Below are 21,292 nucleotides of genomic sequence, written 5' to 3' on the forward strand. Positions count from 1 at the left end.
CAAGAGATTAAACATCGTTCAAGCTTCCACTCCCACTTGGCTGATTTGATTTCACATACAGAGCACCTGCTGGGCAATGGCAGCACCTTCCCTTCTGTCCTGGTGCTTCCCTGACAGGCTGCCCTGCATGAGGTGCCAAATGAACAGCACTTCCACCACTACAGCCCATCCAGAGAATCCTTGTTCTCACCAGATAGGGCCTTCAGTCCTAATCAGGGACCAAGCTGCTGGAGAACATTTGATTCCTCCTGTAGGGCGAGTTTGTGGACACACATTTTCACTAAGCTGCAGTTTAAACATGCAATTAGAGCAGAAGTAACAGATTTGAAGATTTAAAATCTGTAGAACTGATAGCCATGTTTTCAAGGAACACGGCAACACACTGTTACTGGCAACAGAACTGGCTAATTATTTTATGTAGAGCAAATCCATTGTGCTGCAAACGTGGAAAAAAACAGAGAATTTCTGGTACATCTCAAAAGCCCCAGTTCATGCCGAGCTGTCAGTCAGATTGCTTCCACTGCTCTGCTCTGGGGGAAGGAGCAGATTTAAGGGATGAGCTCAGTTCTCTTTGATAAGTCTGGTGCAAAGCCCACATGGGGTCTGGCCGGCCCCCACACCTTCCCCAGCCCCTCAGCACCTTCCCCAAAGAAGCCCCACTAACGTGGCTGTGCTGGCAGCTCTGCCACACCTGCCTGCTCCCCACGGTGCACACACAGGCCTGCTCAGCACAGACGTCCTTCCTTCTTCTGGCATCTGCTTTCAGCTGCATTTGTTCTTTTTATTTATTTCTCCCCCCAAAGGGGACATCTACAAGCTGCAAACAGCAGAGGAACATAGTTCAGGGGTGTCACAGGGTCCCAAGCAGGCTCAGTGCTCCTGGGTGAGAGCACCTGAGTGATTTATCCCTCAGAACTGTGTGATTTATCTTCCTGGCTCACTGAAAAGCCTCAGGGCAGCAAGCACAGCTGAGCCTGCTGTCGGGTGGGGGTTCAGACCTGTCCCCACTCTTGTCATCCCTGCTCCATCTCATCACTGCACGTTTCATACCCATTTCAGCCGCATCCCGGCACGAGCTCCCGTGGAGCATCAGCTGCCACTAACACCCCTCTCCTCTCCCTCCGCTGCAGGATGACATGCACAGGGTCATTGACCAGCAGCTGATGGACAAACACCCGAAGGAATGGAGCCAGCTTGCTTATTCCTTCTCCAGTGGCTCCGGAGCCAAGCGGAGTGCCAGACCCTCCCCCGCGTTCAGGCCGGAGCAGCAGGGGGACGAGCCCGTCGGGGCGGAAGGAAACCGTCTCTTTTCCTTTTTCAAGAAAAATTGATTTGAAAAAGAGAAAATTCTCCAGCAGTTCCTGCTTCAAGATGGGGAGTGGGGCAGCTGCCCAGCTTGCTGATGGACCCAAGTCTGATCCACTGAGTAAAAAAGAAGGGGGCAAAGGAGTTAACCCTTGAGACTCTGCACTATTTACACCGCACCTGGTCTGAACCAAATGTTTACATGAATTGGAGATTTGCAAATTGACAATGTGATACTAATAGAAAGAAACTTTTCTTATTCTATAAGTGAAGTGATAAACTTCAGGGTATATTTTAGGCGCTTCGGCACAGTCCAGTTTCTGCTGTGAAGAATACTCTGATTGTCTTAAAAGCATTCTCATGCTGGAGAAGGAAATAAGCAGCCCCAAGACAGAGCAGTGCAGGGGATTGAGAACTGCTGTCACAGTGAGCACAGGGGGAAGAAGAAGCTGAATGTAAGAGAAGAGAGGGGAGTCACTTATACCACCCTCCAGTCCTGGCAGCTGTGACATCCTTCATCCATCCCACCAAGACTGGAGTCACTCTGGCCCCAGCATTGCCATGTTTTGACAAATGTAGCTTTCTCTGTGGTGGAAGTTGAGCCCTCACTTTAGATCCTGCCTGGGCACCTGCAGCTCTGCGTGGCTGTTCACCCTCGCTGGAAATCCAGGCTCCTCACAGCTCAGGGCAGGGGGCAGATTGCTGGTGTCACTGTCTTCTCCAGCTCCCTCCTGTTACAGAGGTAAGAGTTGCAGTCTGTAGCTACACAGAATGTTAAGGATTTCTCCCCAAGAGACTGACCATCTACAACAGATTACAGACTGGATTAAAGTTGTGGATGTTTGGTCCTGGGGCAGCTGCTGTCCCTCTGATGACCAAAGGTAGTTGAGGAGCTTCAGCAAGTCACACACTTCTCCCCAAAGCCATGCACACCTCCCAAACAGAGAAGAAACCTGTCATTTTAACTGGATAGGTCCCCAAAAGCCCAACTAATAATTCACTGAAAGCCTACCCATAATGATGTCAGTGGGTCTTTGACACTGGGTTGGCACTCAATCCTCAGAAAGCACACTGGCATCTGCCTTCACTGAGGCCAAAGGCCATCAGGGTGTCTACAAAACTCTGGAAAGCCTGCAGGTTACTCTGCCCTATGCAGTAACATTGGCTGGGGCCCAGCAGAAAGGAGGAGTACTTGTCCCTGCCTGCAAGTGAGTTACTTCTCAGCCCTTTGGCAAGCAGGGAGCCAAACCTCCTACTGATCAAAGATGATCAGAGCCTGCTTTGCACGACTTCATCAACAAGGAGCAACGTGACTTTTTTGGTGTATGCACACAGCAGTGCTGGAAATCCTGCAATACTCAATTAAGGATCTTCCCTCTGCACTGGACGGGCACCTTACAGCTCTTCTCTTTAACACAGTCTACCATCATAAGTCAGTGAGGAATGCCAGGCTCAGTTCAGAGATGTCCTGCTGCTGTCATGCAATTTTCACACATTCTTGCAGTTTATGATACCCACAGGCCCTAAGTTGTCTCCCTGCTGCTTTAAACAGGCCACCACCTACACTGTCCCACAGGAAACAGAGTTGGGTACACCTTCAGCTCTGCCCTGCTCAGCAACTTTGGTGCTAAAACACCATCCTACAGGGAGCTGCTCTCTCTGCTCACTATTTACAGGAACAAGCTTTCTGCTAGAATTAGGTATCAAACACCTTCTTCTAAGCAGCAGGTAAGAGGCTGGTGGCTTGGGTTTTATTATTATTCAACTTACCTGTGGGATAGAACATCCATAATACCTCAGTACAAATATCCTTTCTGCCTACAAAGATTTGAGCATTCCCATATTTCCTTGTTAGCATGAAACTACCGCACTGATATTAAATCATCTTGCACTAAGATAGCTCCATGGTACGAGAAGCAGAGTACTCTGAGGTTGGAAGCTATGGTAAAGAGCTGAGTGGTAAGACCCATTTACTTGAATGCAAAGAAACCTGGATTGCAGAGCCTGCTCCAGGAAATACTTGGACAAAGCCCCACCAATACAGCTTGATGCTTTTGGGGAAAGGAATCCGAAGTCTCACAGGCAGGGAAGGAAACTGAACCTTGGCCTCTCCTTTCTAGGCAATGCTCAACTGTTGAGTATCTGCTTGTATCCACTTGTGCAAGCGAGGGAAAGGGATGTAGCACAGTGCCAAGTGCTCTCAGGATGGTGAGTCCTCCTGTCTTACCTGTACTGTGACTCTCCACAGGACAAAGACATGAGGCACATGCTCAGCATCTCCTGCTGCCAGGACTGTTACACCCACATGCATTAACATAACCTTTGATACCTGCAAAAGGAGGGTTCACGGACGCCAGCAATACCTGTGAACAGTTACACCCTGAAAAGGATGCTCTGCTTATTGTGGGAGAGCCACGTGAACATCTCGGTCCTCACGGACCTTTTTTCTGCTGTCAGTTGTCACTTCCCAGGCCCCACCAGCTCTCTTCAAGCCACAAACCCAGCAGCTGTGTGGGACTCTACCCCCGTGAGGATGGATGGATGGATGGATGGATGCAATCCAAAGGCAAGGGCCTTAAGTTATCCCATGAAGATGCAGTAATGAGATGAAGAAAGGTGCCTTCTGCTACATGTTTTCTGAGGAAAGCAACTCGTTCACTTGCAGGGGTAGGCACAGCACATCTCTTCATTTAAGGAAAATCCTTAATCCCATTGCAGTTTTATGTATTTAATAAGAGTGATGGAAGAGATTGCAAGAGGAAAGTCAGCGTGTTCCAAGGTGCCAGTTGGGTATGGTTTCTTCAAACTAGCCCCTTAACCCTAAAGACTTAGTTGCACTACTAAACCCAGAAATACAAGAGAACTGGGTGTAATGAACTGGACAACACACCAAAGGAGACCTCCTTGTGCTGAGCTGCTACTCCACAGGAACAGAAACTGCCTTAACATAGCAGCTAGGTTTTGTTGTTCTGTCTTCAGAAACCTCACCCGTGCAGTCCTTCACTCTCATTTGTCACGTTGTGTTTTAACAAGGTCCCGACTACTTCACTTCGCACTGTCATCAAAACACTCACCTCCATCCTGTCACAGCCAGGAGCCTGGAATCAGCCTTGCAGTGCTGGTTAGAAGACACTTCACTCGTGGTACTTGATGCTCCCAGGACACACATGACATCGGCTCCAGTGGGTGAGATGGAGGAAGCGCATTAATCCGGCAGGTACTCAGGATCCCAAAGGAGATTTAAGGCGTGGGATCAGCAGCTCTAAACACAACCCTCAGCCTTGCTTTTGAGATAATGGTAAATAAAGCAGTAGTGCTGCACAGTCACTGTTCAAATATTGCACAGAGAAGAGATGCCTGCTGAGATTAAGGTTACAAAGGACTTTCCCACAGTTCAGTAACAGGTGACTGTTTGGGCAAACGTTTGTTACGCCAGCCTGAGGGAAAAGGGATCAGTCTCCCCTTCCCAAACTCTGTAAGGGAAGCGACTGTAAACAAGGAACAAGTGTAACTGAAAGGCAAGTCACTAGCACTTTATCTTATTACAAACTTAGATCAGCAACTTGCCATCAAGGTGAACAGTAGATCAGCTAATGACAACAGAATAATTTTGCACAGAGAAGCAGGAAGGGAGGCTGCAGGCAGGGCCGATGCACTTGTCCTACTTAGGATGGTAAATTCCAGATTTGCCTCTCCATCAGGCAAACTCTCTACTCCCCACTCAGCTATAAAAAGCAAGATTGTTTGAACCAAAAAGCCAAGAAAGGAAGTGTCTGGGTGCTGCAGCAATGATTCCCTTGGATTGAGAGGGGAAAAGCACACAGCAGGGACAAGCAGAAAGAATGTATCTATAGATATGTACATATACCACAGTGCTGTAATTTTTGTATGTAGCAGTAATGTAAATAAATGTATGGTTTTTATAAGATACATATTACAAAAATCTATAAAGGCATATTTTTAGTAAAAACAATGCTCTACTTCTTTTGTAAATAGTTCTCTTCAGAATAAAACAGATCATTTATAAGATACCGTCTCAGCTCTCACTGCTTATTGTGCTCAGCTGCAAAACAAGCTCATTTTTTGAACTGTCATTTAACACCCAACAACATCTTTAGTGCTGCATCATCCCAAGAAATTCAGCTACGTAAAGCACTTGTGTGTGTTCAGAAGAGAACGGGCCAGGAGAAAAAAAAAACAAACAACATTTGAAGCATCTGATTTACCAGAGGAGCTGGTAAATCATCCCACCTTCCAGCCACTTTCGTTGTTTTACTGGCTGTTACATGGAGGCAGATTCAAAGTGTAAGGAGTTTAGACACAACACACAGACAGTGACACACCTCCAGCTTGCACCAGCCACAGTTCAGACCATCCACACGTGCTCAGGATTCCCCTCTCCCTAGTCCTACCAGAAGGGTGCAGATGGAGAAAGGCACCTTCCCACAGCAGGTTTCCATCACGCCTCCCCAGGAGTGAGGCCTTGCCCCGGGCAGCTGCTCGTGCATGGAGGGCAGCAGGGCAAGGGGATGCTGAGGGCAGCACACACAGCCACGGCTGCAGAGTTCCTGCACAGATTAATTAAACACACATTAATTTCCTGGGAAAGTGAGGACAGACTCCAGATGCTTTTTAATCACCTCAGGGGCTGACCCCTGCTGCCTTGGAGGAGCTTTCAAAGCTCACTCAAGACTTCTTGTTGAACAGAAAGACAAAAGATTACAGCACAATCACAAGCATCACGCAGAAATAAGTTACCAATTCCAGCTTACTCTTCATTCACATTTAAAACTAAAATAGCAACTGGACATTTGAAAGCATTAATTGTGGTTTTGTCAATATCCCCTCCCAGGAAAAAAACAATACAGCAGCAGAGCTCACCCCTGGCTTGCCACCCTCCACCTCCATGTGCTGGTCAGCAGAGGAAACAGAGCCTCAAAAAAAAAAGATTTGGCAGCTTGTAACCTTTATTTTTAGTTTTTTAAAATTATTTAAAAAGCATAATTAGAAACTTTCATTACAGAAATAATCCTAGCAAACCAGTTAGACATTCCATTGCTCAACATTTAGGAAACTTCACATCAGCACCACTAGAGACACAGTCCCCACCCCTTCCAAGTGAATAGTTGTGGCAAGAGCAGAGGTAACTGCTCCTCTACAGCCAGCTCTGGGGAAAAAAAAAAATGGAAATTCCCACTTTAAGCCAGGAAGATGGAAACCTGGATTGGCAGAGTTCAAACCATGGCCACCAAAACCTGGACTCAAAGAGGACCAACTTTTCCATATAAGAGAACACTCCAGGCTTGGGTGCACCATTTCCTCATTTTATTGCATCATTTCCAGTAAATTCAGACATTTTCTTTACTTCTGCCTATATGAAGTTACTCCCTCCTAGATCTGCACACACGCTACCACAAGAGTCCCAAAGTTAACACAGCTGGGCCCTTTAATCTGCAAGGGGTAACTATCACAGGACAGCTCCATTCCCGCGGGAAGGCTCCAGGGATGGCCCAGCTCCTCCTGGCACACACCACATTCAACACCAGAGAGCAGACAAGGATGGACTGGTGGGAATTCAGCCACCACTTTCCACAGCCACTCAAGTCTTACAGTTATCAGAGCTCACTCCAGCAGTATCATCCCAGCTCACTCTTATTCTTGGGTTACCAATGCAAGATATGTGAAGAAAAGAGACGGGTGAAGGCAGCTGGATACATATTCCCAGCACCTGAACTGATTAAAAAAACCATGTGTTACACATTCATTGTTTGCATTTTGTAAAAAGTCTTTAAAGTGATTGACTGTGACGTGATTGTATGATCGGGGCTTTTACCACAACCCGAAAAATCTAAAAAAATGCAGGCAAAATAAGTGACTAAAATTTAGCCTCTCCTGGGGGAAGGGGGAGGAAGGGAGAGAAGTGGGCTGACTCCAAGCTCATGGACAGCAGTGAATCACATCCTACCAAACTAAGGCCAGCAATTCCATAGGGCCACTTACAGACACACTGAGTATGCCCACCTTCAAGGCCTTAAAGGAAGTCATACCCTCCATGCCTTTTAGTCATTTTAAGGAAAAATTATTTTTTAATATTATTTAGGCAATTATTCAGGTGCTGAGCATGTCCTTTCAGCCCAGACATTTGATATTTTAGTTACACACACATACACTCTTCACCTTTAACTACATCTATTCAGGCTGAGGAACTGAGCCCTTGTTTTCCCAGAAAGGCCAACAAGGGCCAGGAAAACATTGAGCACAGTGAGCCCAGTTTGTTTCCAAGGGTGATCCTCCACCACCACATAACCCAAGCAAGCAAGCTTTCCATTTCTTTGCATTAAACAGCAGTCCTCCTTCCTAACAGAAGAATTCTGGGAGTGATCCTGCAGCAGCTTTCATATTCAGACATCAACCCAGAACAGCTGGATTTATTTTCATGCCTTTTCTCTCTCAAAAAACAAAAGCTTTGCCACCAAAATTCACATTCAAGTTCAGATTGCCTATCTGTGGACAGGGCAACAAGGAAAAGTTTGGGGTTTTTGGCAGAATCACATGAATTTTGTTCTTCTCAAAAGAAATGGACCCTCACTTAGGACACTGGCAGAACCAGAAGCAGAGGTCAAAGAGTTAAACTTTGCTTTTTAAAAAAAAAAAAAAAAAAAGGTTTTATCCAAATAAATCCCACTTCTGCAGGTCAGTTTGTTTTCCAGTATCTTGATACAAACTACAGGAGAGCACAGGTACAGCTAGGCTGCAGCACAAGGAGGTGAAACCCAAGGATCCAGCCACAAATCGGGACCGTGGCAAACCGAAATTCAAGGCCCCAGCAGCAGCACCAGCTGCCAGCCCAGGGGCTGGTGAAGTGAAACCCCAGGCTCCAGCAGTGACACCTGCAATCCTGGTACCTAGAAAAACACAGCCTGAGCCCCAGTAAAAGCCTGAGACTCCAGGAGAAGCCAGAGGCCCCAGGGGCACCAGTTGCCAGCCTGGAGCCCAACAGAAATGCAGCCAGAGGCCCCGGGAAGCAGTCGCTGCCAGCCTGGGGCCACCTCGAGTTAAGAACTTTGTACTATTTCTTTAAAAAGATGAACTCTGCAGTCCATGATTGGTTGACATTAAGAAGGCAGAAGCCAAAGCGACAACAGGGAGGCGAGGCTGGTTAAAGCAATATACACTATATACAAACTCTTGGGTTAATTAGTCCACTTGGTAGGCAACGTCCTTCTTGTCTACAAGGCGCACTGGAATGAGCAGGGGAGGAGAGGGGGGCAAGATTCCATCCGATACCTTCTTGGCACTGAAGTGGTAAGGTGCCAGCGCCTCTTGATAGAAAACATGGAGAAAAAAATAATCTTTAAATAACGGCACAAAACTGAGAAAGTCCTCCCAAAGCCTGCCCCAGTGGAATTGCCCGAGTCTAGCTGGAGGGGCTGATCTGTCTGAGAGCAGAGTCTCTGCAGCAGGGAAAGGGCATTAGCAGCACCTCTTCTTCCTTTTACTGTTCTTCGTTAGCTTCACCACATCGTTCTGTTGCTGCTGTTGCTGCTTTGCTAAGTTTTCTTTCTTTGCTCGCAGGACAAGCTCTGTAATGCAATTAAACATCTGCAAGAGAAACAAGCGCGGTCAGAGCTCCCCAGAACTCGGGCTGGCTCCTGTGGGGGTGCTGCTCTTTTGAAGCGACTCCACTGTTCTAGGTATTTCAATAATGCTTCAGAGATCTTCCCCAACCCACTACAGGCCCAGAGGAAATCCAGTACCTTCCCAACCCACTCCCAAGATAAATTGATAGCACCTCTATCCCCTTTTCCAAACCAGTAAATAAAAACAGGTCAGTTTGGCAGCCGAGGCCACGAGTGAAGACTGGGCAGTCCTACCTCCTACAAGCATTCTCCCTAATGACACATCTTTTCTGAGACCCTGTCTAATATGTGAGCACTGCAAAGCTACTGAAAATAGCAGCGTGGGCTCCTTCATTTTGCTTCCCCAACTCTCCCAAGCACAGCTGGATGTCTCTTTTTGACAATTTACCTACTTGCAACTCGTACAAAGCACTTCATCTTTCTTCCTCAATGGGAAGAATGTAATTTTTATTTTTTCCCCACACCACTATCCCCAAATGGTTGTATCTACGCTCCTCTGAATATTATATTACCTCTTCCACATTAATATTTTCTTTGGCGCTGGTCTCAAACAACTGGATCTCCATCTGCCCAGCAAATTTATAGGCATCTTCTGTTTCTACCACTTTTCGCTCTGGGTCATCATTCTTATTCCCCACTGAAAAAGGAAAGGGAAGGAAAGAAAAGAAGAGTCAGTTTGGCACTTTGGCAGGTGAGCCCACTGAATGAGCTGATGTAACTCTGATTATTTACCTAGTATCCGGCAGACATCGTCACAATTCTGATTAATTTCATGCAACCACCGTTTTACATTCACAAAAGATTCTGCACTTGTTACGTCGTAGACAACAATGACCCCATGTGTTCCTCTGTAATACCTGTGGAGCAGCAAAGGACAGTAAATGTTAACTCAAGCTGGGTATCACCTTCTCAGCTCTTTTACTTAGCCTCCATAGGATTCCTAACAAATCCACAAGTTACAGCAATCAAGTGCCTCCATTTTCTTTCGATGAAGACTCATATAATTCTTTTATAACAGCTCGATCACACGCTATTCCTCTAAACCTACAGACCTCCCTGCTCATTCAGTCTGTACAAGTAGGTTTCAAAGTCCAAAGACTGATAATAACTTCCTTGTTCAGGTTGTCAAGACCTTCAAACGTTCATATTGTCTTCCAGCTCCGTGACCAAAGGCAGCGCAACCCCGGCATGTCCCTCAGAACTGGTTGTGATGTGAACCCTGGCGTTGTACAAGCCACATCAAGTTTCTGCAGTAATTTTGTTATCTGTGAAAGATCACTTACAGACTAAAATTTCAGCAGATCTCCAAATATACTCAACCCTCAATCACAGCTCTCTTGAGCTCACAAAAATTTCTGTCTTGTTGAGCGACTGTGTTCTGATCACACCTTCCTACTCAACAGATCGACTCCATATGTGCATTCACTGCGCTCTGCTACCTTTAGCCATTAAAAATAAGCTTCATTTCACTTTATTCCTAATAATCTTGGACAAGCAGCACCTTTAAAAGACAATAAGCAATTCTGATATGCAATAAAAATATCTGAATTCAAGTTCCAACATCATCACCTGCACGAACCTACCAAAGGCAGGCAGTGTGTGCACCAGGAAAATGCTGTATGAAAAAAAGCAAACTCTACCTTATCAGTTTTCAGCCACATTCACAAGGCTACCAGGTATGTTCCCTACTGCAAATTAGGCAACTTTGCTCCCCACCCCAAAAAAAAAAAAAAAGTAATTAAAACAGCTGAGAGTGAAGTCTTCACCAGCATCCATTTTTTATGTTATGTGTAGCTTCATTCTTTTCCTTTCCTCCTCTCCTCTTTCATATGTACATTAAAATTTTTAATAAAACGAATTCAAGAAACCAGCATATAATATTGAGGATCTTCCCTTAAATTTTGACAGTACTCCTAGTCCTTGCTCTCTTACCACATGTAGCACTCTCCCTTCCACTGCACTTCAGGGATCTCCACTGTGACCATTCTGCTCCTCTTTGATAATTTATTCCATCTCAGTGAACATACCTTTGAACATGAAAGCCTTTGAATTCAACCCCAACACACCTTTCAGAAGATCTCGAAGCTTCAGCTCACTTTGCTACTGATGCACTTGTGAACAAATCACTATCTCTTCCCACCTCCAGCCTCATCATCCTTCTACAACAGAAGCCACCTGCCTTTATAGATCATCAGACAGACTTCCAGACAGGCACATACCACTCACAGTCACACACCTTCCTCTCCTGATCTCAGCATCCCTGGGTATCAGCACTCCTCCATGACATGATACCTGCTCTACAGAAGTAGAACAGTCTGCTCCTACTGCTCATCTGGGCACTTGCAGAAGACAGTCAAATACTTCTCCCACACCATGTTTTATCAGTAATTTATGCTGTACATTCACTTTCCTTGGCAAGAACTAACTCAGGTAAGAATTACTTATTCCCGGACCATAAGAGATCCTGCACTTTGAAATGTTCTGTTGCATTCACAGTCAGTTCCTTTAACAGCTTCAAAACTTGCTACAGCACTGCATTTCTGCCTTACTTTGTTACGAGCTCTACTTTAATTCATAACTTAGATCCTTTAGAGGAAAAACCATTCCATGGCCTGAATCCATATGTTGGAAAAACAACCCATCCTCTCTTGACACACTGCACACTGGTTTTGATGAATACTGTTTTGTGAGATAGCATCAGAGAGGGACTAACACACTGGATTTCTCTACAGCTGAACAATAAACTAATTATCTCCAAACTCTCCCATATCACCTAATAGTCTTTTAATTCAGCAGCCCTCAGGCCGACCTACCACTTCCTCCCTAACTCAGAGCATTACATTTGCAAAGACAACACTGAGCCTTTGGAGAAGCGCGGTGGTTCAGCTACACCTACGCAGAGCTGCTTCGTTCTGCTGCACACACCATCGAGCCTGGTGATCCTGTCATCCAAACCAGAGGACCCCACGGAGCATCCTGCTGCTCCTACCTTGCCCACGCACCTAGATTTTCTTCTAAGCAAAGCACATGATGTCGGGGAGCAGAAAACACGCAGCCAGCACGTTCAGATCCCACTCCTGACAGGTCGTCGACACACTCTGTTTTCGCTCCTGGGACGAGGACCGTGGGCCGGACCCGGCAGCAGAGACCACCACGTGTCAACCAAAACTCTGCAGGAGCTGGGAGCTCCAGACACAAAGCACTAATATTGCCAACCAATTTATCAGAATGTCTTCCTTTGTGCAAGACAGCAACCCCTGACTCCTGCTGAGTGCCTACCAGCACACACTGCTTCTATTTCTGGAAGGGAAAATTGTCTGGCACATCGTTCTAGAAAGGTTACCAACCCCTCATCTGTACTAAAGTGTCATTTTTCTCCATTGGTTGTCATTACCAAGAGCAATAAGCCTGAGAGAAAAGACCATGACTACCTGTTATTCTCTAACTCTTAAGCCCCATTATACACAATTTCTTTCAAAAGGCTGGTCATGCTATTTTCTATCAGTTGTTTGATGCACTTCTGCATCCGAGATAACACTGTAAACTTAACAAGTACATCAAAGATTCTCCAACCCCAAATACAGGACAGTACTAGAAAACAAAATCTGATTTATCCTACCCCATACTTCAACTTCCAGAATGATGCAGTGCAGAATTGCTTTTATAACAAGTTGTGGGCTTTGGCGAGTAGAGAACAGATGGGGCTTTTGGCATTCAGGGAGGAGTAGGTGTAAATTTTGTGCTTTTGGCAACCAAGAGGTAGTTGAGGCTTTGACACAAGGGAAAGAATGTCTTATTTCCTTCCCATCCACATTTTAGGGAAGATGGATACCACAGAAATGAGAGCAGAAGAGAAATGAAGTTCTCAATCTCAGCCCCCCATTGGAGGACTGACTGATGCCGGCTGCCCTCTGTACGGTGGGCACGCTCTGCCACGTACCCTGCAAGCCTCCAAAACCAGCACCTGCTACTGCTCCTGGTGATAAACACCTCAGTGAAATACAGAAAAAACATTACAGATCAGTCATTCGTGTTTAGAGTGTCCATGAAAGTATCCTGTTGAGGTGAAAAACAAATAAACTTGACCTGTATATGCCCCAGGACGCTTTGGTTGGAAGAGTTCCCTAGATCTGAAGGCTTTACATTTGGCTTTGGTGTGGAAGAGGCTTAGGAATGCCAACATTTAAGCTGAAAAAAACCACCTAAGTTGCTTATTCTACCATCAGAATTAAATTTAAAGCTTAAAGACACAAGCTTACTGCCTTTGACACACTAGCTAGTAATACTGCAGACTTGGCACAGAGGATCTTCAGAAGTGGTTACCAAACTCACCGTGTCCTTTGGCCACCATCATCCTCCCCTCCAGTCTGAACACGGCCTTAATAAGCAGGAGGGAACATCTGCCATTTATTGGGGACTCCCTACTGCAAGATACCAATGAGAAGGTTCTCATATTCCCTCTACTAAATGCTTCCCAGTATTAACATCTGGAGTTTTATCAATCGGTCTCATGAAGCACAGCAGTAGCTACGTCAGATTTAAAAGAGACACAGTATGATTGACTGCATCATTCAGCAGGGCCCATATGTTCATTTTGCCAGGAAAGCAGGTAACTGCCAAATCTGAAGGATAGGTCACTGGTTTAATCCAACTTCTTTGTTAACATTTCACTATTTTCTAGCACACATTTCCTTGCTTTTCATTCATGTAGGATTCTAATCATTTCCAAAGACTTCTGATAATCTGGTTTCATACTCATCTTTCTTTCAGGTTCCTGGAAGCACATCTATTGTCACAGGTCAAACAGACCAGTGTTTTATCAGTCATATCTGGTTTACATGACACAGCAATTCCACCATCTCAAAAAGCTTATCCCTCTCTTGAACATGCCATTCCAAGGGACACCATGGCAGGAGGTCCCTCTGCTATCACTGTTCATCCTGAACTGGCATCTGACAACTGTCGTGTAAAGCTTAAATCCCTAAACCCACAGTCCTGAATCAGGACAAAGTAGTCCTGTCTACAAGAGCAAATCAAGTGCAGGGACTGATTGTTCATGCATCTTAATTGTTCCTGTTAATACAGCTGTGTCCTGGCATGCTAAATGTCTGGTGAATTTAAATTTAATTTGGATGACATTCCATGCCAACCAAATTCACACAGCTTGGCCTCTCCTCCCACTAGGCACCAGCTATCCCAGTATTTCCACATTTAACAGACAAGAAAACCAGCTGCCTTTATACTTCCCAGTATGAAATTCTGATCTAGTTTAGTTTTCTTGAGCTTCTGCAGAATACTCCAGATCAACATGATTTCTGTTCCTTAACAGTTTTATTCTGTTTTACAGCTTCTGTAGCTGTAGTCAAGTAAAATCAAACCAGTACAACCTTTTAATGCTTCCCAATTTTCCACTATTAACTTCCTACCACCTCTACCATTTTGCAATTCTAAGACCAAACAGCAGTACTTCCAACCTATTACTGTAATTACCAGATGGGCTCTAATTTCAGGCTTGCTTGCCAGCCTTGGCTCAACATCAATCTGAACTCTGCCTTTCACTGTAAAGGGACTTCCTGGCCTACTGTAATAATGAAGGAACACCTTTTATATTCAGTGTAAACCTCAATCTAGTCAAAGACTAGATAGACTACTACATTCTGTTGACAGGGCACTCACACTCCACCCATGATTTGACAGCCAAGCCCCTTTGTAAGTATTAGCAAGGTACTTTGATTTGTCACTCAGTTTGGGATGGGTAAATCAGTCATAGTATTACTTTGCCAACAAACAGAAAAAAAAAAAAAGGCAGAACCATTTCTAAAATCCAAAACTTATCTCCTGGTTTTATAGGTGATATGATTAGGAATGCTGGACTAGCTTGCCAACCTAACAGCAAGAGGAATCCTTGTGTCCATATAATCAGCATTCCTAAAGTGTTTTCCTCAACATTTTAAATGCACTTGGACACATGAACTTCTTTACTTAAAATTGCACAAAATTCAAATCTTTCTTCCCAGACCCTGTAACTACTTTAGCAGAGATAAGGCAGGAAAACTGAGGTTTTCACTACCCCCAGAATAAAACATACCTCACTTGGGTAAAAAGCTATGCAAAAGGAAGTAGTAGCAGAGTTCCAACAGGTCATGGCACAAACACCCTCAAACCATTTCAGCTTTGTTAATTAAAAAAAAAAATTACATAAAACACTACACCAAGTCCTATCTGCAGCTATCCCCGTTCACAAAAGGAATCCTCCTTTCCTGGTGTTCCCTGTTCAGGGCTGGATACCACAGCTTTCTAAACTAGCTGGCATCAGCCCCACGACCCAGCGCTCATTAACGCAGCTCCGAGTGGCGTCAGGGAATCTGCAAACAGGAAGGCCATCTGCTGACTCAGCAGTAATTGGGGCACTCTGACTCGCCTGTCACAGCTGATGGGGCCGCAGCACCGCTCTGCTGCCTCCCCCTCACCACTTCCTTCCCAGAGCTGCCTGCAGCTCTGAAACAAGAAGTGATGTCACACACAGGAACCCTACAAGAGGCAACTGAGTTTTTTCAAGCCAAACACTTAAGAAACAATGGGAGTAATCCGGTAATATCCGTATAGGAGCGCAGAGGAAAGGGGCGGCGCACACATCAGCTTCAATTTTGCCATTTCTAGCTGTTCAGACATAACACACATGCAACCAATCTCATTTTCATGTCTGAGTAAATTAACCAATTCGTCAGAGATCCTCCCCTAAAACAGGGGCCAAAGGAGAACTGAGTCATGAAAGACCAAGTGAATTACCTGGGTCTTTTAAGAATTACTATTTTCGGTTAATACCCAAGGAAACAAAAGTTCCATTTCCAAGTGTACTTCTCCCTCTTCCCCCAGTGCAACAGTGAGCAGTCCCACCTTTACTGCAATCAGTTTACAAACACATTTTATTCTTAGTTCCCACTGCCACAGCCCTGGGTGTGGCTTCTTCAGGAACCGGAAAAGCTCTGCACACACTGTTCAAAAGGACAATGAGCTTGAATCTGAACTCCAACCAAGGAAAAGGTTAATATCATGTGGGCGTCTGCTTCAGCACAGCTCCACACAAAGATAGCTGCTAAAACACATTTGTCCTAAAGGAAAACTAAGTATCAGAAATCCCATTCTTCTATCTCCAAGCTGTTCATTGCTTATATGACACTGACAGAGGGTTTGCACTCTGTGCTTCTGCAGTGCATTTAATCAGAGGACAATCTTGGACACGCTACAGAGATGAGTTTTCTGCTATATCAATGAAATAACTCTGGTTCTACCACTTGGAAACTACCAGCAGAGGAATAAGTCAAAGCCACCATGGCAATGCACAGAAGAGTGAGGAAATCTGAAATCCTAGTTCCAAACCTAGGCCACAAGGTATCACCACCACAGTCAGCTGGGAGAGGTCCCACTGTGCAGACCACAAAGCCATGGTTACCTCATCAACTGCAACATCCAAACACCTCAACCCTAACGCTGAACTACAAGATCTGCACCCAGAGCTGCACATCCCAAAGCCCAGTGATACTCACGTTGATGTGATGGTCCGGAAGCGCTCCTGGCCAGCTGTGTCCCAGATCTGTAGTTTCACCTTCTCTCCATTGATCTCAACTGTCCGGATTTTAAAATCCACTCCAATGGTGGTGATGTAGCTGCCTGGAGGGAAAGTGTGGGTAAGTGAGAACTCAAGTCTTGTTTATTTTGGATGTCCCAAAGCACACTTCTGAGCACTGCTTGGCAGCAGCTCTCAGACTGGACAGGAGAACAAGGTTCCCCATATCTGCTTACTGTTTAAGATGCCTTATGTCATGCTGATCTGCGTATTTTTATCTGCAGAAAACAGCTTTTTTTCCTAGCCATAAAGTCACTTCTTCCATGCCACCCTTAAAATTTAAAGGTCAGGGCTACGAAACAAAATTATTCTTCTGCCGCATTGGTCATCAAGAGTAAGCACCCAAATCTCTCAAGAAACAGTAACTAGGAGAGTATTTCACTTGTGAAAATGCTGAGACAAAGCTCTCCTTTAAATACTTGTGCAAACACTGATTTTGAATACAGTCTGTTCTAAGAGTCTCCTCCCAATAAACTGGTTATATCACAAATATAACTGGTTTACCACAACATTGAATCAATCTAAACTCCAAATGGCTAATGGGAAGTCTGCAGAGAGTACAGCATAAGCTCAAACAACAAAGCTATTTCTGGAACCACGTCAGTATTTAAATACTGTGAGACTTTCAGTTGCAAGTGAAGACCAGACAGGATGGCCTGTACAGGCTTATACCAAGAGATGCAAAGTTAGAAACACGATGTACTCCTAGTACAGCTATCAGTGGGCAAATGCAGAACAACTTCTTGCCAACCAGCAGCACTGGAGCAAACCTGGAGCATTTCACTTATTGAAGTAAACAAACCACTCACCTGAGAAGGTATTATCTGCAAAACGCAACAGCAAACTGCTCTTGCCCACACCTATGACAAACAAACACAGCAAGATCTTTGAATACATCATCTTGGGTGTCAGGTAACCCAAAATAACAGTGTTTTGCCCATCCATTGCATTTTTAACTGCAACTCAGGTATTTTCTCAGCAGATCATTTGGTACCATCCACCTTGACTGTTCATCTCAGCACTCTCTTCAGAGATTTGACCAAGCACAGTCACCCCAAGGCTCAGGATGCTTCTGGTAGCAGTGCAGGGGGGAGTTGTCCCTTCCTTCCTCCAGCCCTCAGCAAAACCTCAAACAGTACCTTCTGCACTGGTCAGTTCAAGAGGTCAGAGAAGAGTAATAACTAAAAGCAAGTTTACCACCAGTAGGCTTAAATCTGCTAAGGAAAGAGCCAAAATGGGGCATGTCCTGCTAATTAACAAGGGCTCAGAACACTGCTCTGAACTACTCTATTGAATTCCACTGCCCACCTCCCATTCTCTGTGCCCTGGTGGAATTTGGACTGCTCTGACAATAATCAGACCAGGTACTATAAAGCTTATCATGGCCCCAGTTTAATGGAAGTCTAAATTGAACAGAGGAATTGGGAATCACTGTTCTGTACTGCCATCCAAAATAGGCCTGTTACACATCTAACACACCTTTCTGAAGCTGCCAAAATGTTCCACGAAACATTTCTCTAAGTGCTTTGAGTAGCACTTCATCCAGGTTTTCCATAAAAGATTGTTTGCACCCTGATCTCACCCTCTTGCAGGGAAGCATTTTTCACAGTGCTTCAGACAAGAACTGTAAGAAACTCATTCCTGCACAGCCAGCCAGGGAAATCTGGGTATCCAAATGCCTCCACATTGTTATCTCTGCATAACATCTCTGCTGTTAATGACCTTTCCTCCCCAAAATAAATCTGCTATGGCATGAGTAGGAAATTCAACTTCACCAGGGTAATTATCTATTAAATCTTTTCAGGTAGAAGTTATTAAAGTTAATTATTTTGATGATGTATAACTTGCAAGTTCTCCTGAATAAAAGACCTATCCAAAGACAGTGCAGAACTCCAGTAGTTCTCAGCTGCTGGCATGTGATGATAGCTACCAATAAAAAATAAAAACCAACCTAAAAATCTGCAAAATTCCAGTGAGCCAGGCCTCGTTTGCAAAGAGTTGAAATCACCAGCCATCTGGAGAAGCCATGCTCACTTATTATTACCAATCTAAGAAGGAAGGGAAAGGAGGGAAAAAAGCTTCTAAAAAATACAGTTATAGCGTGCACATAGTCAATAGCTCTGAGCTCAACAAAGGTAGCAGAGCAGTTCCTGAACCTGTTATTTAACAGAAGCTAAACCTCTGCAAAATACCAGTCAGCTAAGAAAAAAGAATAACATGAAAGAAAATAAAATTAAATAAAAAATAAAATAAAATAAAAATGTTTCAGCAAGTGCTATGCTTCTTGGCTTTGGCCTCCAGCTTAGTAAAAGGCAAGTAGAGATGCCAGAAGCCACAGACCTGTCAGACCACACCACCTTCTCCAAAGTCAGCCAGCCCTGGGCGACGCTGCAGAGCTGCACATGACACTGCTCTGTCACACTGCCCTGCACTGCACAGCCTGCTCTGCACAGCCTGCACTGCTCCCAGCACGCTGGCAGCTCCCAGGGAGAAGAAACCTCCCGAACTCAGGAAGTTCTCCACGCTCCCGATGACAACGATCTCACTAAACAAACACTGCCTCTGACCCACACCGTTCACACATAGAGAAACCACACTCTTGGTGACCCCCCACTTCCCACACAGAGCTATTTGAAGATCTGAAGACAAGGCTCGCAGAGCCTCAGCCTGTTGAAGACAGCAAAATGAAACAAACAAACAAACAAAAAGGCCTGTTGCCTGCACAATCAAAATTAAAAGCAAATTTCAGCGCTAGACAGGGTTTCCAAGAGCCATATTTTACTGAACAGCAGAGTGAATTAAAGAAGCAGATGCAAAGCACAGATCATCTGTATTATTTTTAAATATCTGGCACAGCTGAAATCACCAGCAGCTTTTCAGGATGACCTGTTCTAAAAACACACAAACCTACTACCCTCTTGACAGATTTGCATACAGGGGAAAGCAGATGTGCCAGAATCATCCTATCCAGTGTCAGTCCACTTCCTATTGCAGGGAATAAACATCAATAAACAAGGCAAGCAAACTTGTTTTGTGAAAGCAGGGAGAAAGCCTTCCTGATGGGGTTAGCAAAAACAAAACCAAAGAAAAATCGATACTCAAACTACACAGTGAGATTTAATTACAACAGAGAACCACAGGCAGCCTGACAAATCTCACAACACTTCTTTCCTTTCACTGGATACACTGCAAGGACTTTCCTCAGGAAGACTCAGTTAAGAAATTTGGTTTAATTGTTTAAAATGAAGAGAAGTCTTCCTCAGAGTTCTCACCACCCTGTTTGTCTTGCCTGAACAGTTCTGAAGCTCATCAGCAAGCAGCAGAGCTACTGCTTTACTCGGAATGCAGCATTTGGTTGTAATAATCCTGAGGCTCCCAAAACTGCCTGGGGTTTAAGCTGTTCTGAAGCTGTTGCTCTTTCTGCCCCCTTAGATCCCTCCGTGCAGACACAGTTTTGTGTAGAATAAACACTTTCAAATACAGCTAAAGCTTCTGAAGGTGACAACTGGTAAGACAGTGCAACTTTACACTTTCATCCAAGAGCTGTTCCTCGCTGCATGCCGGGACCTGCCGCCCCAGGACCACACCTCTGCTAAAGAGGAGGGTGGATGCAATCTTCCCCAGTTTATGGAAATTAAACTGTGAGCTACTGGAGTGTTACCAGCACTGAACTGGACTTGAAGGCAGGAATCTTCCCAGTCCCAGTTCTTATGTACCAAGACTAAAGCACCAGACATGGGCTGAGTTCTCAGCCCTCCAGAGCTTTCTGAAGCTGCTGCAGAAGAATTTACGGGTCTGTTCTGAAGAAACTCAAATTACTCCTTTATTTTCTGTTTATAGATGTTTGCACCCTTTACTATAAGCAGAAATACACAAAGCTACCAACTCTTCAAGGATTTATTCAAAAAAAGTGACAAACTCTAGAACTGAGACTTCAGGCTGAAGCACGGAAAGTGTCTTAAGGAATAATTAAGATAATAATGACTATCAAAACGTAGTAGTTGCCACACTGGAAACAATGGTCCCTAGGGCAGCCAGCCCTTCCCATCGATCTTTAAACCGCCTGTCAGCAAGAGAAGGGAATTCCCTCCTCATCCCAGCAACAGATTAGTGGGCGCCGTCAAAACACGCGCTTGCCAGGGCTGATGCCGGCAGCACTGCCAGTGCTGTCCTGACTTCTACGTGCCCAATCTGCCTTTTCCCAAACGCAGTCAAGCTATTTACCATAATATCCTGCGGCAGCCAGTTCCGCAGGTTCACCAGATAAAACCCCGCGAACGCCCGAGCGAACGCGCCCCCCCATTCACACACAGCGCTGGGGGTCCCGGCACAGCCCAGGAACCGGGGGTGCCCCGAGAGCAGCAGGAGGAGGAGGAGAAGGAGGCCGCCCCTCCCCGCTTCCCCCGCGCCGCCGCCCTCAGGCCCCTCACGGCCCGAAGGGGCGGACACCCCGCCAGCGGCCTACCCGCGCCCCCCGGGGCCGCGCCGGCCGCGCTCACCGCTGTCGCCGATGATGAGCAGCTTGAAGAGGTGGTCGTAGTCCCGGGCCATGGCCGCGGGCGGGGGGCGGGTGCGGGGGGATCGGGGGGATCGGGGGGGCGGCGGCGGCTCCGGCCGGAGCCACTTCCCGGACAAACAGCCGGAACTGACAGCGGGGCCGCCGCGCATGCGCGGGGCCGCCACCGGGGTGGGGGGAACCCGCCAGCTGCGCCCGCCGCGC

At 45.7% G+C, this 21,292-nt stretch overlaps 2 protein-coding genes across 5 annotated transcripts in view; one reads left to right on the top strand and one right to left on the bottom strand.

Annotated features, from left to right (window-relative positions):
- The window catches only part of BICDL1 (BICD family like cargo adaptor 1), a 50,078-nt gene extending 44,746 nt beyond the window's left edge, over positions 1-5,332 (top strand). For 2 of the 4 annotated variants that reach the window (XM_027661499.1, XM_027661500.1), the window contains exon 11: positions 1,131-5,332. In XM_027661499.1, coding sequence (XP_027517300.1) covers positions 1,131-1,331 — 201 coding nt within the window. In that variant the 3' untranslated portion in view covers positions 1,332-5,332. The remainder of the gene's footprint in view (positions 1-1,130) is intronic. The other 2 variants (XR_003530637.1, XR_003530638.1) reach the window with 2 other exon arrangements.
- A 922-nt stretch (positions 5,333-6,254) lies between these two features.
- Positions 6,255-21,292, bottom strand: RAB35 (RAB35, member RAS oncogene family). Its single transcript, XM_027661506.1, has 6 exons — positions 21,072-21,292; positions 17,382-17,432; positions 16,493-16,616; positions 9,678-9,802; positions 9,458-9,582; positions 6,255-8,907 (listed from the first exon to the last, which is right to left on the bottom strand). Exons 1-6 carry the CDS (start codon positions 21,238-21,240, stop codon positions 8,779-8,781), a joined length of 723 nt encoding a protein of 240 aa, XP_027517307.1. The 5' UTR covers positions 21,241-21,292; the 3' UTR covers positions 6,255-8,778.

This window comes from Corapipo altera, unplaced genomic scaffold, assembly GCF_003945725.1.
Source record: "Corapipo altera isolate COAL_440 unplaced genomic scaffold, ASM394572v1 150, whole genome shotgun sequence".
NCBI classification, from domain to species: domain Eukaryota; kingdom Metazoa; phylum Chordata; class Aves; order Passeriformes; family Pipridae; genus Corapipo; species Corapipo altera.